At 41.4% G+C, this 18,861-nt stretch overlaps 1 protein-coding gene across 1 annotated transcript in view; it reads right to left on the bottom strand.

Moving 5' to 3' along the window:
• APOO (apolipoprotein O) overlaps nt 1–18,834 on the bottom strand; it is a 36,597-nt gene extending 17,763 nt beyond the window's left edge. The window contains exons 1-3 of the mRNA XM_063126480.1: nt 18,755–18,834; nt 4,134–4,244; nt 3,762–3,881 (exon numbers count right to left, since the gene is read on the bottom strand). Of these exons, the coding sequence (XP_062982550.1) occupies nt 3,762–3,881; nt 4,134–4,244; nt 18,755–18,820 (297 nt within the window). The 5' untranslated portion in view covers nt 18,821–18,834. The remainder of the gene's footprint in view (nt 1–3,761; nt 3,882–4,133; nt 4,245–18,754) is intronic.
• Between the last annotated feature and the right edge of the window lie 27 nt (nt 18,835–18,861).

Below are 18,861 nucleotides of genomic sequence, written 5' to 3' on the forward strand. Positions count from 1 at the left end.
GTAAATTTAACAAACGCATATCCAAAATAGGGCGAATTCCTCCATCTCTTTTTGGTACGGTAAAGTACCTAGAGTAGAAACCCTTTTTAAGGTGACTCCATGGAACGGGTTCGATGGCACCTTTGCTAAGGAGCATGTCGACCTCCTGGAGTAGAGGTACCGTAGGCGGTGTAACCCTTACATTACCGAGAAGAGGGAGGGTTTAAAATTCTATGCGGTATCCTCTTTGTATTATAGAGAGGACCCATGTGTCGGTAGTGATAGTCTCCCATTGATGGTAATAGTGGGAGAGTGGAATTGTTGTTGGGGTTGGTTGAACCCCATACGGCGGGCTGTTGTTCTCGCCTTTTGTACGGTATCGAGGGAATTGTCGGTGTCGGCATTGAAAAGCCCGATACCGTCGAATGGTAAGTCCTCTATTCTAGAGCGAGCCTTTTGAGAAAGGCCCGCCAAGCGGAGCCAAGCATGTCGACAGAGTGCTATGGTTCCTGTCAGAGTTTTTGCGATACAATCAACCTGGTGTTTGGAAGTATGTATCTGCTGACGGGATAGCTGTGAAGCTTCGGAATAGAAGAGTCTAGCCAAATGCTTCTTGTCATCAGGTAAGTGTTCCATCAATTTCCCCATCTTGTCCCATAGCAGTAATTGGTAACCCGACATTGCTGCTTGGTAACCTGCGTGCTAGGAGGTCTAAACGACGTCCCTCTTTATCGACAGGTGATGAATGCTGATGTCTGCTTTTTCCCTGAGCGGCCTCGACGACGATGGAGTTCGGAGGCGGATGCTCAAACCAGAACTGGACATCTGCGTTCTGGACCTTGTACATCCCTTCTAGTCTCTTAGATGTTGGCGGGGCAGTCGAAGGTGACTTCCAAGATTGTTTAATAGTTTCCAGTAAGGCTGGTAACATAGGGATGGCCACTGGTTTTGAGGTATCGGAGGGGATGGAGTCGAAGACCGGATCCTGTATCGAGGATGTGGATTGTTCGACTTGTAGACCTAATGCTTGAGCCATTCTAATAATCTGGTCGGAAAAATGACCCAAATCCTCTGATGGAGAGGTGCCCCCTTGTGGAGCGACCTCTATATCTGGGGACGCAATGGATGGTCGCGCCGACAACGAAGATGAAGAATCAGACTCATAATCGTCGTGAGGAGACGATGGAGAATTGACTCTAGGAACCGGCATGTGAATGAGTGGTTCCAGTTGTTGTGGTTGGGATGCCTGTATACTGGGAGGTAGAGTTGAAGGCGGTTGCATTGGCTGTGTACTGGCATCGATGAGAGCGGATTGAAGGTTAGGCATTGTAGCGGACTGTCTAGCTACAGGTTCAGCCCGTGGATGTCCCCCATAGTATGGTAGTTGGGCGTGATAGGCTTGGGGAGAATATCCCCACTGTCCTTCATAAGGTCTTTGATAATGCATGTCTCGACCGTAATATTGGTCACTGCAAGGATACCGTTCCCATCTCTTATGGTGTGGTGAACGGGACCTGTCTCTTGACAGCGGTGGTCTGTCATAGTAATAGTAGCCTCTCCTTGAGTGACCCGAAAGAATGGACTCTGGGGAGTCGTGTCTATAGCGCCTGTCCTCAGGTCGCGTCTGACCAGGGGGTATAGGAGTGGGAGAAATGTCTCTGATTTCCCCTTCAGACGTTGAAGTCAATCTTGGACCGTGTGCCGACTGCGGTCTTAGTGTCGGTATAGGTGACAACAGAAGCGGCGGCGGCGGTGGAGGTGGCAGAGGTTGTGCCGGTATCGGCATCGATGCCGAAGCCTCGGCCGCCGAAGTTTGTGGCAAAGGATTATTCCTCGATGTCGATGGGGATTGTACGGTATCGACCGTCGACATCGGTATATTAGTCATCAGAGGAGAAGAAGACGGCCGAGTAGGGTTCGGCACACTCTTTTTAAGAGATTTTTTATTTCTCTTTTTCCTGCACTCCTCTGGTTTTCATCAGAGGAGGAGAAGACGGCCGAGTAGGGTTCGGCACACTCTTTTTAAGAGATTTTTTATTTCTCTTTTTCCTGCACTCCTCTGGTTTTCATCAGAGGAGGAAAAGACGGCCGAGTAGGGTTCAGCACACTCTTTTTAAGAGATTTTTTATATCTCTTTTTCCTGCACTCCTCTGGTTACGAGGCAGTATGCTTTGCCCTTTTTTGCTTTCTTTGCTAATCGTTTGGCAATGGAAAGCGTAACACTTCTCCCAGGCGTCACAGGTATCTCCGGCTGTTGTTCCTGAGCCAATAAAGGAGATTTTGGGGGAGGTTCAACAGGCTCCATAGTGCTAGAAGTCGATGTCGAGGGTTTTTCGACTGATTGTAAGGCTTTGCTCCAAAGCAGGGCTTTCAGCCTATCTGACCTGTGTCGTCGTGTTTGCTTGGAAAAAGCTTGGCAAAAACGACAGGTCTCGACAATATGGGCTTCACCCAAACACAAAAGGCACAAGGAGTGTCCGTCTGAGGGGGGAAGTTTACTTCCACACTTCGTACACTTCCTGAACGGGGCCTTGAGGGCCATGCGCCCTTTCGGGCGTTTTCGCCTTTCACGAAAAAATAGGAAAAGAAAATTGTAAAATAACAATAATAATAAAGTAGAAATATGAGAAGGATAGAAAGAAGAAGAAGAAAACGCCTCTTACAATTTTATTTTCTACTGAGAATTTTCCCAACGAGGTCACCACAATGGCGGTCGAAAGAGAACTGAGCTTCTGGGCGGGAACCCCTCAGCTTGCTCATGCGCACTCCGAGCGTGGGGGAGGGGTTCCCGCCAAAAACGCCTCAGCTATAGAAGTTTTTTCCCCAATCGAGACTCCGCGCAGGCGTAGAGCCCATTTTGTGTGATGCACAGAGACCACGAAGAAGAACCACAGGAAAGGAACTTTAGGAAAGGGCAGGCTGTAAAGCCAATGATAAAGGTCAATTGATTGTCAAATTTTGTTCCTAGCTTGATATCTGTATATTATCTAAACACTACAATTTAGAGAGAATTTAAAGTTTTTCTAGTCAATGCACACAGTGCTATTTTAATGTTATTTTACGCTGACTAGGGTTTTTGGGGGGCGGGGTTGGAATACTTGTAAAATTTTAAAGACAATAGCATGTACTTCCTTACACTGTTTCAAATTAAAGGGGGGAAAAACAAAGGTCCTGATAAATGCTCAGTGGGCCCTGCCCAAGTCCCACCCCCAAAACTCTACTTGGAGCTTGGGAAGTGGGTGGGAATTCCCGTTATGTCTGATCATTGATCCGAGGTAATGGGGATTCCCCTTATGCACTGCTTGCTTTCCCAACCTGGGTGGGTGGATGTTGAGTGGTTTTCTAAGTGGACCTACATTTCCTTAGCCTACAAGTATCTATCCGAAAAGTTCCTTTTATTCGCACTTCTCAGCTTACAACGAGAAAACCCAACTAACAGTGCTACCTCCCACAAAGAACAAATTGAGCATTTTCAATCACAAAATTGGTTTGCGAATACCTTAGTAAGAACTAAGCAATACGTCAACCAGTTTTTGTTTGAAATTAAACAAATACTGTGTTGGTTATTGTTAAGACAGCCAGGTATGCTTTCAGAAAACAGCATAATTAGTTGAAGACATTGTGTTGATAAAATGATAACAATGAGATGCATTTCCAGTTTAGTATACAAGAGGAACTGGTTCCACTCACAGGAATTTCTGGAATGAGATCTACACACAATTGAGTCTACAACAGAGTTCCTCAGTTGTTGGGATTCATCTTGATATTATAAGCTGCTATACCTGAAACCAGGCTGTATACGGCTCCAGAGAGTGCCGCAGATAACCAATGCCTTCCTCCAACTGCGTTCGTGGGTCTTCCACATATTTTGATTTTGGAGCTGGACTGGTATAGAGTGAAAGCTGTGAACCGTGGCAAACATGAAGTTAGTTATTAGCTGTTTTAGACTAAAACAGTATTTGGACAACTCTCAAGTTCTTCTACAACAAACAAGCATTAGGCAGTACTGCACCATTGTGAGACACATCTGTGTAAACAGCATTATTGCATAACAGGAAGAAGGAAGAGAAACCTTTTTACTTGAAGAATCTGCACACTAAAACTGGGTGATGGCTAACCCAAAACAATTAAGTACAGAGAGGACAGATTCTTACCTCATCAACTTTCAGTAAGTTTTTTTTGGAAGCTTCTTTCTCGGGAGCAGCAGCACATACCTGGACAGCAAGTAAGCTCAAGCTAGCAGGAACAGCCACCAGTTGCTTTACCTAAACATAAGAAAATGAGTATTTTACATATTCAAATGGAATTATATAACACAGATATATAACCAAATGACATAGACCAAATATACATGTAAATTGAGAGGCACTGTACGTCAGGAACATACATACCTAGCTGAAGACAAATTAAGAGGAAACTGAAAGGTATTGCGGACTCACAAGAGCACATTAAGCTTCTATAAGAAAGTTTTGTATCCTATCACAGCTGAATCCCACTACTTCAAGTATTCAAGGTCCTGTTAACGTGACTTATACCTGTATTTGTGGACATAATTTATTGCACTGGAGCCAAGAACCTAGAATGAAATACAGTACTGAACATGGAGAACAACCAACTGCATAATCACATTTTCCAAGGAGGGATTTAGGCATAGCTTAGAAACACATTCGCCCTTTTGACCAACCTATAATATGAATGTTTTCAGTGCCCCCAATACATATGTAGCTGATGGCCTAATGCTGGAAATAAAGTAATGACATGCTATTACTGGCACATCAAGGGTTCACCTCATCTCAAATGTTTAAAAGCCTAATGACAAATGCTTATCCTACATAGTATTAAAAAACGTGAATGGTTTATAATGATGACAGAAATCGCACCAGCAATGGTCAGAGCTGTGCCTCTTGTGATGACAGAAGCACTATCCAAAAGGAAAGAGCTGCATTTTACTAACAACCTCTAGCTGTTGTGTGGGTGTAGGTACCCAGCAAAACACAGCATGTTCTGGAAGGGAAGAGGACTGTATGTCCCCAAAATAAACAAATGTGAGATCCTCAAACAAAGAAAATCTCTAAACACGCCCTTAAGAAATTGCTCACACAAGTATTTCAGACACTATACTTTGAAGCCCATAGAAAGCAACTTGAGTTACTTGAAGATTTGCTTCCAAAGTTATAGATAGTAATATCAACAAGACTGACTCTTCCTTGCAAGCACAAATCATAAAATTATGTTTTCCAGTTACCTTGCAGTGAGGAGATAAGTGGACTGTGAGCTTGTGAAGGCTTCTACCCTGTTTGTCTGAAGATAAGACTCAAACATTTGACTGCATATATCATTTATAAGAGTGAGCCCTGTGTGGCTTTCTAACATGAGATCACTGCAAAAAAAAAAAGTCACTTCTTGGGGAAGGGGAAAAGTCACATGAAAACACCTTTAGGTGAAGCAGCTACTATCTACTAGTGAGCTGCAGATCTCGTCACAAATTTACAGATCTTATAGAAATGAAGCAAGTTACCATCAGGTAGGAATGTTTATACAAGCAAAACACGAGCATATCAGAAGTTTTTCAAATTTCACCTCGAAACCTGTTCCAACTCGTGCCCATATAAGGTTGCGAGCTTTGTTTTTTTCCTTTTTGCATGAAAATTTGTCTGCATTTTTGTGCATATTCTCCCATATATATGCAATGAGCGCATCTTTTTTTTTTTAATACTATTTTTATTGATTTTCAAGTCAGGACAAATACAATAAATACACAGAATAAAAGAAAACACTCAACAACAATATAGATGTTCCCACAGCACCACTATAAAAAAACATGGGTGTTCATTCCTTCAATAAGCACTTGGTACAGAAAAAGATGCAGGTTAAGTTAGAACCTCCGACCAAAAGGATTCCTGAGACATTGGGGGTCTAGGTTCGCCAGGATTCATATTAATAAATGTGAAAAAGTCCAACCAGTTTTCCACAAATGTGTCTGATGTTATTTCTCCTCTTGCTAACCTGCTATGTTGTGTCAATTTATCATTTAAAGCTAGTTTCCAAATCTTATCAAACCAGCGTTGATGGTCAAAAGGTCTGTCGCTTTTCCAGAATTGGGCAATTTCCCACCTGGCTGCAACCAGCAAATGGGTGACCAAGGCTTTGGGAATAATGTTTCTATTGGCATTCCTAAAAATAGAAAGTAGAGCCAGTGCTGGGTCAGTTTCTACTTCAACATTAATAATGTTTGTAATGGTTTGGAAAACCCTTGACCAAAAAGTTTTGACCTGTTGACATTCCCACCAAAGATGAATATAAGCGCCAGGAACAGAGCAACCACACCAACAGTGCGGGGATATATTAGCACTAATATGGTGCAGTCTAACAGGGGTGATATACCACCTGTGAGTGATTTTCAGAGTGAGCTCTTTAACTTTTGCTGATATTGTTTTATAGGGTGCTGATTGCCACAAGCTTTTCCATTCACCTTCAGTGAAACTGGTGCACAGATCATGTTCCCAAATCATTTTTAACCCTCCCTTATCTGGGAATTGACAATCCAACATCATGTGATATATATCAGAAGCTCCCCCTTTAACCTTTCTAGAATAAGTCAGGCAAGCTTTCTCAAATATAGTAAGCGAGCGTGGAATGTTATGGAATTGATATAGAGCATTTGCAAAAGAGACTATTTGCAGTTTTTGGAGCCAGGTACAAGGGAGTGGGCTCAGTTTTGCCTCTAATTGTTGCATTGATATGATTTTTCCTTGTATAAAGAGATCACGAATATGGAAAAAACCTTTTTCTTCCCAACCTGCAAATTGATCTCTGAATCGGGGGTGGTCTAAAATCAGGGTTAGGGGGGAAGGGGATGGTGCAAATCATTTTGCCCACTTTGCCCATACCTTTAAATTTGCTTTCAAAAATGGGTTATTAATTGTTTTAATATGTTTTTCCAGTGTTGGAAGGAATGGGATCGCCCTGATGGTAGGGATGCAGGGGGAGCTTTCAATTGACAGCCACGGGATTGCTGTCTCATTTCTAATTATTTTGAGTAGTTGCCTCAATTGAAAAGCATCATGGTACAGCCTAAGATTTGGGACACCAAACCCCCCTAGTCTAGTTGGTCGGAATAGTGTCGCCTGATTGACCCGGATGCGTTTGCCCCCTCCACTGAATGTGGATAGAGCTTGTTGCCAATGTTTGAACTCATTTCCAGGAATCTCTACTGGCAGGGTATGAAATAAAAAAGACAGTTTAGGCAACAAAGTCATTTTCAGGGCTGCATTCCTCCCTAGCCAAGATAATTTAAGTTTCTTCCACAGTGTCATATCTTTTCTTAGCCATTCCATAAAGGATCAAAATTGCGTATACGTAGTTGTTTGATTTCCTTAGTGATCTGAATGCCTAAGTATTTTAAACTGCCAAATCTTAAAGAGACTTTGAAAATTCGTTGAATATTTTTCTGTTCAGCCAAAGGGATATTAACACAGAGCAAATCAGATTTGTCATAATTGACCTCCAGACCAGCAACTTCCTTGAAGGTATCCAGATGTGTGCAAAGAGCAGAAAGAGCAACTTTAGGTTCTGTTAACATAAGCAATATATCATCAGCAAAAAGATTGATGCAATGATGTCTCCCATTTATTCTAGGCCCCGATATAGCTGGGTCTGCCCGAATTGAGGTTGCTAGGGCTTCTATTGCAATGGCAAAGATAAGTGGAGAGAGTGGGCAGCCCTGACGTGTGCCTCTAGTTATTTGAAACCTTTTTGATTCCCAAGAGTTAACACATACTGTTGCCTTAGCATCAGAGTACAATTGCTTCAATACCTTAAGAAATTGATTACCAAACGCCATTTTATGAAATAAGCGGAAAATAAAAGGCCATTCCAAGCGGTCAAATGCCTTGAAAACATCAAGAGAAAACAGTGTCAAAGGAGACTTTTGGCTTTCGCTGTGGTGAATTAAGTTAAGTATCCTGCGCACTGAATCTGCTAAGTGTCGACCTGGCATAAAACCTGTTTGATCTTAATCTACATATTCTGTTATAAACTGGTTCAGACGATGAGCAAGCAAGGATGTGAAGAGTTTAGCATCCTGATTAAGCAGCGCTATTGGGCGATAAGAGTTCACTAGGTGGGGATCTCGTCCTGGCTTAGGAATGGTTATCAAGCGCGTGCGTTTCCAGGATTCTGGAATCTCCCCATCTTCTAAAATAAAATTAAATAATCTCACTAAATAGGGAGTAAGGGTGACTTTAAAAGCTTTATTAAATTCCCCCCCAAGACCATCTATGCCTGGTGATTTCCCATTTTTTAAACGTTTTATGGTCTCTTCTATCTCCTCAGCTCTTATGGGACTATTAAGAAGAGTTCTATGTTCTACTTTTAATTTAGGGATAATCAGCCTGTCTAAGAATGCGTCTATCTTGGTCACATCAGGGCTGTCTGTAGTATATAATTTTTGGTAGAAATTTCCAAATGCCTTACAAATTTCCTCATTCTTATAAAGAAGGTCCCCCTGAGGTGACTTGATATGTGAGACCCGAGATTTAGCCATTTTTCTGCGTAAGGCTTTGGCTAAAAGCCTAGAGCTTTTGTTGCCAAATTTGTGATAATAACGATTAAGAAATGCCAAGGATCTATGTACAGTACGTGTGTCTAAAGCAATAAGTTCACCACGTTTACCCATTAGTTGTCTATATGTCCTTTGACTGCCGGTGAGTTTATGAAGCGCTTCGAGATGAGAAATGTCGTACAGTAGCTTGGTGCGTGCTGCCTCTCTCTTCTTCTTTATCTGTGAAGCCTCTTTGATGCACGATCCTCGAAGAACCGCTTTCATAGAATCCCATAAGATATCAGTTGAGATTTCTGTCAGGTCATTGAATTGGAAGTATTCAGAGAGATCTTTTTGCAGTTGTTCTCGAACTGATTGTTTAGTTAAAAGATGAGGGTCCAAGCGCCAGAAATAAGAGTTGGTGCGATCTTCTGAAAGTGTCAAGTCAATCCAAATTGGGGCATGATCTGACATTGTGTTGTTGCCTATGTCAGCTGTAGTCACTTTGTCCTTTAAGGGCTCAGATAAGAGGAGGAGATCTATACGGGAGTAGGAGCGATGTCTTGCAGAAAAACAGAAAAAGTCTCTATCCTGCGGATGTAGAACTCTCCAAATATCACACAAGCCCTGTTCCTGAAGAAGGTCCATGAGAAAAGTTGAGGATTGCGGTCGACCAGACTTAGCCTTAGAGCGATCCATCTCATCATTGGGTACAGTGTTGAAGTCACCTCCAAGGATTACCTGACCTTTTTTAAAAGTGTCTAGGGTAAAAAACATACCCTGAAGGAATGAGCATGATTAACATTAGGGGCGTAGATAGATCCAATTGTGAGTTGCTCAGAGCCCAAGAGTCCCGAAATGAAAATGTAACGGCCTTGTGTATCACAGCATGTGTCCAAGATCTGAAATGGGCATTGGTTAGCCACAATTATGGCTACTCCTCTTGATTTGGAAGAACCAGGGGAGCATACGTAGTGTTTAATCCATCTGGCCTTAATTTTGTTTTTCAATTGAGATTTCTGATGGGTCTCTTGTAGCAGAATGATGTCGGGTCGCTCTTTCCTGAGCATCAGTTCCACTTTGGCACGTTTTATTATGGAACCCAGACCCTTTACATTAAATGATAGAATTTTCAGTTTGTCAGCCATCAGAGTCCAGAAAAAAACAAAGCTATTGGTAAGTAGCGCTTAGATGATATGAACCACTGCATAGAAAGCAAAGTAGAGGATATAGGACACCCAGTGAAAGCATGCACGTGGAGGGAACTACCATGTTGAACAACATTAATATAACAAAACAACATAACAAACAAACGCCACCGACAGGCTGAGGTCTGAACAAGCGAGACCTCCACGAAATCACTAGAAGTGATCGTCACCTGTGGGTGTTTCCAGGGGGCAACAGGAGGGGAAATAATTCTAAACATCTGATATGAAAATCATAAAGTTCTTTTGAACCGTGGGCATTGCTGAAAGCCCACATAGATGGGGTTATAGGTATTCAAGGAAAGCCTGTTAAATATGTGTGTAGGAGGTGCAGTACAGGGCATTGGGTGAAAGCCAAGCCTCCCTAGTAAGCCATACAAATCAATGAGTATCCATATTCAATCTGGGTGAGGGGAGCGACTGTGGTCTGGAGAACCATCTGCCCTTGTTAGACGACGTCGAATTCCAGCCCTTCTATTGTGCCCTCGAACAGTTGACCAATCTGGAGAGTGGCCACATGAGCCCATGGGGGTGTCATCTGTAGCAAAGTCTGGAGGATCCAAGTGCAGGCTTTTCAATAAGGCAATCGCCTGGGTTCCAGATGAGGCTGTGTAGAAACGACCATCTTGCTGAACCACTAAGGGGAAGCCCCACCGGTAACGAATGTTGGCCATACGGAGAACATCTGTGAAAGGTTTAAAACGCTTATGACGTGCTAGGGTTTCTGGGCATAAGTCCTGATAAATCTGAAGATCTACGCCCTCATATTTGATTGTACGGAGATTGCGCAAAGCTTTGTATATTTGCTCTTTCTTTGTATACCTTTCAAAGCATATAATAATGTCTCTCGGGGGACCGCCATTGTTGTTTGCCCTTCCCAAGGATCGATGTGCCCTTTCTATGTCTTCTCCTGAAATCTGGTTTCCTAAGTTTAAGCCAGAAAGCCAGGTTGTTATGAACTTGATCATGTCTCCCCCCTCTTCTTTTTCTGGGATCCCACGTACTCTAAAATTTCGACGTCTGCTGTGATCCTGATGTTCCTCCAGCTGAATGTGCAAATCTCTCACTGCATCTGTCATTTTCTTAATTTGGGATTGTGATTTCATTCCCATTTCCAGGGCTGTATTTGCAGATACGGCCGTTTCAGCTTGTTTGTTGGCTAATTCTTTTACTGTGACTTGTAGCGCTTTAAAGGCTATAGTCCAGCTTTCTGTTAAATCATGTTTTAATTGCTTGATGTATTGAAGGAGATCATGATTGCTAACAGTCTCCTCTAATTCCCTGCTATTTTTTCCGGCCTTAGGCTTTGTTGCTGCCATTGCGGCCTTCTCAGTTTTATCTGCACTGTCAAATAGGCTGTCAGTGTCAAGGCCTCTGAGACTTGTTTTTTTGCAGCTTCTCTCCTTGGCTGCAGTCTCTGTTGCATCCCCTCACTATTCCCCCCACTTTTAAGAAAAAACTAGTGCTTAAAGCCAGTTTCCAAATGCTTACTGTGCCCACGGTTCAGAGCAGCAAGAGATTAGGCCTCCATCTTGAGCAGAGCCAAGCCACGCCCCCCCATTGAGCGCATCTTTGAAATGTACATATTCTTCTCTCGTTAACTAAAGTGCTTTTGTGTGCATTTTTAAAATACACACATGCTGTCCAATTCCTTTTTTTTTTTTGTCCATATTATAAGCTTGGAAGTGTACGGACTTTGACCGCAAATTCCATTTGAGTATGTGTTCAGTCCAGGAGGTTCAAACTGGAAAAACCCAGATCCAAAACCAAATTTCTCATACATCTCTACTATCAGCGACTAGTCCTGAACCTTGCAAGAAGTGTTGAGGTGTGTAAGAACCTAGGAGCAAGGGAGGATGTACACAGCGTCCTGAAGGGGCTTGTGTGCGCCTCCAGTGCGCCCCGAAACTCCTTGTGTAGATCCTCCCCTATCCTGGCCAGAAGAGGTGGAGGCGGCAGCGGCGGCGGCCCCGCATTGCCCCTCACGGGGACGGGGCGAAAAGTTTCTGGGCTCGGCGGCTTCTTCCGCCGAGCTCTCCGACCTTCGGGACACCATCTGCCAGGCCCCAGACTGCCCGGGAGGACTTCCCCTGGCGCAGCAGCGGTTGGCAGCGCCTGAAACCATGCGGCGGCAGCGCCTGAAACCACGCAGCAGTGGCGAGACCCCGGCTCCCTGGGAGCCGCCTCTGTTGGGGCTGAGGGAGGGGAGTTTGCCGGGCGGGCCAGGAGACCCTCACCCCAAACCCAGATCGGCAGTATGGCCGAGTGGGAGGAGGAGGTGAAGTTAGGCAAGCAAAGGGCTGGCAACGCGAGGCGGAGCGGGCTGGGGGAACATGATAACAGCAAGAAGAAGGGCCTCCGCCTCCTCCTCTTCTGGCCAGGTAGGCAGGATCTATACAAGGAGTTTCGGGGCACACTGGAGGCGCACGGAAGCGCCTTCAGGACGCTGTGTAGATCCCCTCCTAGCCTGAGAGCCTACATTTTCACTCCATGTTCTAGTTCAGGAACAGTTCTGGGAAATACAGGCACATACAACGCAGACTACTTCCCTTCATGCCTTAAACTGCTATAAGTTATCTTACTCAAAATGAAAATATATTTATTCATCTGCACAGGAAGCAAGAATAGGAAAGGAAACAAGAACAACATAACAGGAAGTTTAAAAATTTCTACAGACACAGCTACCAGTATTTTCTCAGACATTACAATTGGTACAAAAATTACTCTCAGTGTCGCACTTTAACTTTTTAATGCTTACAAGTGCTTTTCCCTAGACTTGACTAAAGGAAAAATCTTAGAAAGTGGCCTGCAATAAAAATTACTGACAAAGATCATATTATTTATTTATTTATTTATGCATTTTTATGCCACCATTCAGCCAAAAAAGGCTCTCGCCTATTGCACTTGTAGCCTGTCTGGGGTTCCTGATCAACAGCCGGTTGGCCACTGAGTACACAGAATGCTAGACTAAATGACCCTTGGTCTTATCCAGCATGGCTCTTCTTATGTTCTTAACTCTAGAACAGACCATGGGCCATGTCATCTGAACCAGGTCTATGACTTGGTTTTATTTTATTTTATTTATTTATTTATTTAAGGATTTTTATGCCGCCATTCAGCCAAAAAAGGCTCTCACGGCGGCTTACAAAAGTATTTCTTGACAGTCCCTGCCCACAGGCTTACAATCTAAAAGACATGACACAAAAGGAAAGGGGACTGGGAGGGAGGAGGAGGGGGAAAAGGAAAGCAAATTCAGGCACTACAATCTTAGTTGCAAAAATATTAGCTCTAGTGATGGGGAAGAAATTAATTTGGTTTGCATTTTAATATGAATCAATCTAATTTGAACTTTGTGAACTAATACTAGAATTGGCGTACAATTATCCTACAATTCCTGTAGACCCCTGAACTTTCTGATGCAGTTCTCCAATCAAAAAATGCATACAAAACTGCACATTAAAGAAAATGATTTTTTGTGTGCATTTAAAAAAATACATTCACAAACTCATGCAAAAATAGGAAGGAAGAAGCTTGCGCTTGAAAAAGATATGATTAAAGAAAATGGAAGACAGTTTTGTCCATCCTAATTATTGAGTGGCATTGTCATTACAAGATATATTTTAGACAGTTTGTTTGACAGCAATTTCTCAATTTATATTTCAAAGCTATGACGACACTTTTTAAAGACTGCAATTTACAGTCTGCTCTGTAAAACGAGCACCACCACCCCGCCAAGATTCAGGCATGTCACACAAGAATACATTGAACTTTTCCAAAAATAGCAAACGTATTATTTATTTATTTATTTAAAACATTTGTATCCCGCCCTATATCATTAGAATCTCAGGGCAGTGTACAGATAAAGCATACAGTATAAAACAATAAATATACACAGCTAAAAACAAATTAAACCATAAACGTATCTGACACTCAGCAAACTACAACAGACATCATGCACAAACATCCAACGACACTCATAGCATACGGTATTCCATTTATTCAGTTTATATAATATTCACAGTAATTCAAGTTCTACATCAGAACTGTTCCCACATCAATTTATATGCCAAGGAACATTTCACAGGATTCTGGAGTATGATGTAGGGTGCCTAGCTAGTCTGGATTGCACTTTGGCCAGGTTTATTGTGCCCCATTGTTACCCTGAATGAATCAAGGGTGTATCTTGAACATAGCGAACCCCTCTGGCTCCTTCACAGGAGAAGATAGAGTAGTCAGGCAAACCATTTTGAAGGGAAGCTTGCTCACCATTACTGATCTTCAATTTGATCAACTGTTTCTTTTTGTTTGAATTTCTGGAGCTTAGTATGTTAGTCACCGTTGTGTTTGCAGTTAAGCTTAGAGTAGGGCACAGTGGAGGCAAATGAATAATCCTTGATAAGCTTCCAAGAAAACAGAGTTTGAAAAACACTGCTTTCAATTCCTGCCACCAGAAATGAAACTGCACATCATTTTTGTAGTTTACTGTTATAAACCGAGACATTTTAATAAATAGCTTACTGAATCAAGGGGGGGGGGACATATTAACCTCCTGAAGACAAAGAGAAACTAACTTCTTTGAGGGAAAGTTGTAAAAGCAAAACACCAACATGTCAGTTAAAATTATTTAACCTGGGATGAGGCAGAATGGGTAGAGGATGCACATTCAAACAATGTCTGAATATATATAGACTACAAAACAGTCTGCATTAAAAAACCCAAGGGTTTTTAAGTCACTCCAATTCAGAACAATACAGATCTGGAACTGCTACATCACCAGATAAAGTATGCTTCTTTTCTTAAAGCCTGAAAACCCACAGACAGAAGTAGAATTCCTGAAATTCCAAACATCAAATTTTCTAAGGCTGCAATCCTATGCTCTCTTAATTGGGATTAAGCCACAATGAATTTGGTGGAACTTACTTCTGAGTAAACATGTCTAAGTTTGTATTGTAGGACAAATGCAAGGTTTAGTTTCCAGTCCTTGCATTCCAGCACGTTAGAAATTCTTAAGATAAAAATATTTAGGATACGGACACATGATATTGCATCCATCACTTTTCATAGCATGTCCATAGTTAAATCATTTTCTTGTGACTGCTAATTCTGATTGAAAAGGCACTTCTACAAAATATGAATAGTCCAATGCTCTTAGCAACTGATGCCTCTTTCAACTTGGAAAAACAAGTGATCTAGAATGGATCACTTGTTTTTCCAAGTGATCTGTGTTCTGTTATTAAGCACAAAGCACACCTAATGCTGCTGTAGATATATTTATATCAAAAAAGCACTGGTAATAATGGCAGCCAGGTCAGAGGTAGTAACAGGTATCAATTTAGCATTTTCCTTACATTTCTGTAACTTGTGCTCATTCAATTACTACTTCATTAAGGTTGCAATCCTAACCACATTTTCCTGAGTAAGCATGCATAGTATTGTGTTGAAAGTGTTCCCCTTAAATTGTCTCCCTGCTTGAGTAATACGTTTAAAATATATGTAACATCTAATAATTCCTTTGCCTCTCCCACGCCCACAACTGTGCACAATAATTAGGCCAACAGTTTAACACTACCCAGAAAAAAAAATAGGGATGATGGTCTAGCAGTGCTAAATTTTGGCTGTTATTATCAAGAACCATGTTAGCCAAAAACACCTGGACTTATTTCAATGGTATAATCATCAAAACATACACTAGATAGTATATATTTTAGAGTACTTATATCCCGATTACCATTTTAAAAACCCAAAGCAATTTACAACAAATTATAAAACAATACATCACTATAAAAGCAAGAAAGTTTTTAATAATTATAGGAAACACATGATCAACATTACCTGATGTATCACAGAGGCAAGGAGTACCAATTCCATTAAAAGAAAGGATTTGAAAACAGAAAAAAGCCAAATAGATTATTCAAGTGCTAAATTCAATGCAATATATAATATATGGGTCAAGTTCAGGCAAATATTAACTCCTGGAATTCTTCCACTATTGTTAACATATTCTTTGAACAAGCTAGGACTCAGTAAGCTGGATATTCTGTGACTATAACCTCTGGAAGCAGAAAAGATTAGAAAGAATTTCTGATTTTTTTGGAAGATGGAAACATTATGTAATTAACGGGCTTAAAGAATCAATAATGCAGATTCATTTATGAGCCATTATATGCCATGAAAATAAATATTACATATGGTTTTATGATTAATTCATTGGAATAATGAATTGTAAATGTAACTATGTTTGGTTACACCTTAAAATGGATGATTTTATTTTTATATGCATTACATTTTAAAATTATTTACTAATTATTTACAGCATTTATATCCCACTCCTAATTCAAAACCTCCTGGAGCTGCTTACACTAAAAAAAAAACCCTTTAAAAGTTGGAAGACATAATAAATAAGTTTCCTGCTATAAAAACTGTTCTTTTCTTATGCTACTCTAAACATGATCACATGGATGGCAATAACAATAATAATAATTTAATGATATGTGAATCTAAAATTTCTAATGAACCAAGTTCTTCTTCTTTCAGCAACCTGTTGTAAACATTTCAAGCAACTAAGAGTAGAGCATTACTTAGGTCTGCAAGTATTCAGTATTCAAAGTGGTCTATATAGTTTAATTTAGGGTGCAATCATATGCATGTTTAGACAGAAAAATTGGCTGTAACTCCCAGAATTATTATTATTATTTATTTATATAGCACCATCAAATGCATAGTATGATTGTGCCTTTAAGCTTTTAACTTCATTGCATTTTACAAGATACTTAATAATTATGAAGTAGGCCCTCAACACTCCCATTTTACAAATAAGGATACATTATGTTGAGATGCTCACGAACTTATTAAAAGCAGCTAAAATATCCATTGTTATGTATTTATAAAAAGGAAGTGGCACCACTCTCAGATTAGTTCTACAGGATTTGGGATATGGCTATAATGTATAAACTTCCATATTACATTCAGGCTCATGAAAACCAAATGTATATTTAAACGGAAGAGATCAATTTGTATTAATCTCTCAAATGATACATTTGATATTATTTCCTTATTGTTTACATTAGTACGAGGAATAAATCTCCTTTGTAGTTCTCCCCACAACGTTTATAAAATATTTTTTAAAAAATATGCATCATGTACATACCCAACATTATTCAGAAAGTAAATATCCAAGATAGGGCTTGATACCAGGTCACCCAATATAACAGTTAAAAGTACATGAGTTCTCTTTCACAAATTAATTGGTTAGAAATCTGAATGACATCAAATATTGGTAAGTAGAAAATTAAATCAAGAAATTCCTTTCAGGATTACATTGGTAATTACTATACAAAGCACCTTTCTACTTTACAAAGCTTGATCCTATAGCACCCCCTGTAGAAAGGGAAAAGGTACAACACCAGACAACTAACAAATATTTCCAGGAGGAATTCGAAGTATTAGTGATGACCTTTAAAGCCTTAAGGCCACAATCCTGTGCATGGTTAGACGGAAGAAAACCCCACAACTCCCAGCATTCCCTAGCTAGCTATGCTGGCTCAGGCAGGCTGAGTTGTAGGACTTTTTCTGTATAAATATGCATCAGATTGTGCCCTACATAGCTTAGGTCCAGGATAGTTTAGGGGCCATGTTTAAGACTGTTTTTACTGTTGTCTTATTTGTATTGTATTATATTGTACTGTTTTGTTCACCACTCAGATATTGCCTCACTCACATAATTTTATGGGGGTGAGACATCGCCACCTTCCATTTGTAGCTGTCCTAGGTTTTCCCACCTCTTTTCCCATGTTTTTTTTACCAGAAAAATATATATATATTAAGGAAGAAAAGACTGAATAGAAGCACAGTGCCTTTTGATGGTTAGTGCTAGGAGTACACCATCTGTTAACACCCTTAATGCACACATGCTGGGGAATAAGAACCACTGAACTCAACAGGACTTCTTTGTCAGTGAACATGCATAGCACTGAGCTATAAAAAGGTCTAACCTTATTGGAGGATGAACACTGATATTGATCGTTATTTATTATTTAGTCCTATGTACATCCAATAGCTCCATTAGAGCCAAATTATTATTAGCTCCTTTTTAACAGAAGCTACTTTACAAACAGACTGAAATTAGATCAAATCCAGGACTATATTGGCTCTCAAGGTCAACACTAAGAAAGGGCTCAGTGTGGTGGTGGTGGATTCCTATATGCAAAATTAATCGCCAGTATTACTAATACAAGGATTGTCACATTTCTCTTTACTTCTGCTCTCTGCCCAGGCAGGGACCTGTGTGTTTCAGAGAGATCTGAGCAGTAGTCAGACTCTTTATGTTTTTAAAAATGATGGTCAGCCATTGTTTGTGGTCCCAGAATTCCAGGTGTAATTTGATATCCGCAAGACCTAAATCGTGCAGTCTGCAATCGCCACCTTGGCATTGGGTCTAAAAAAACATTTGGTCTAGTTTTTCTACTTTGGGGGGGGGGGCGCTCCCATCTAACCCAATGAACAGTTCTGGGCAACTCAAATGCTTGTTCACTGAACTGCGACGTTTTGGCTTCTAATATAGATGTTGCCAAAATGTGAACTTTGGAGTAGTTGTTTTTCTCACGGACTAGCGCGACTATTTTCGCTTCACTACTTGATTTGTTAAGTCTTTTAAGTGTCACAAGACTCCACTGTTTTTCTCTTTTTAGAAAACTGATGGCTTCATATCATATCCTATCCCGCGCTCTCCCCTCCTTCCTCCTGTTACACCCCACGAGGAAGGCTGGAAATATTGGCGCGTGTCTCTCTCCCCCGCCACCCCCCCTCCCGCGTCCTCCCACTTTCACCCCAGTCGAAAAGCCGGCCAGCATGTCACCATAGCAACAGCGAGAAATCAGAACGCGGCCTCCACCCGAACGCCACGCGGGCCCACGAAGGAGCTCAGAACTCGCGCGCTCCCTGACAACGGCAAAGGCAGCGCGCGTCAAAGGGAGCCGACGCAATTCTATCATCCGCTCCCTTCCCAGAACGACCCGTGAAACTTTCTCACCTTGAACATAGCGGGGACGGCGCCGCTCCTCCAGTACGGCGCAGCGGCGATGACGCGTAAAGCCATGCGTCACGAACGGAGACCGGAATGGCACACGCTGAGCGCGC

This window comes from Elgaria multicarinata, chromosome 5 (assembly GCF_023053635.1).
Source record: "Elgaria multicarinata webbii isolate HBS135686 ecotype San Diego chromosome 5, rElgMul1.1.pri, whole genome shotgun sequence".
In the NCBI taxonomy this organism is placed as follows: Eukaryota; Metazoa; Chordata; class Lepidosauria; order Squamata; family Anguidae; genus Elgaria; species Elgaria multicarinata.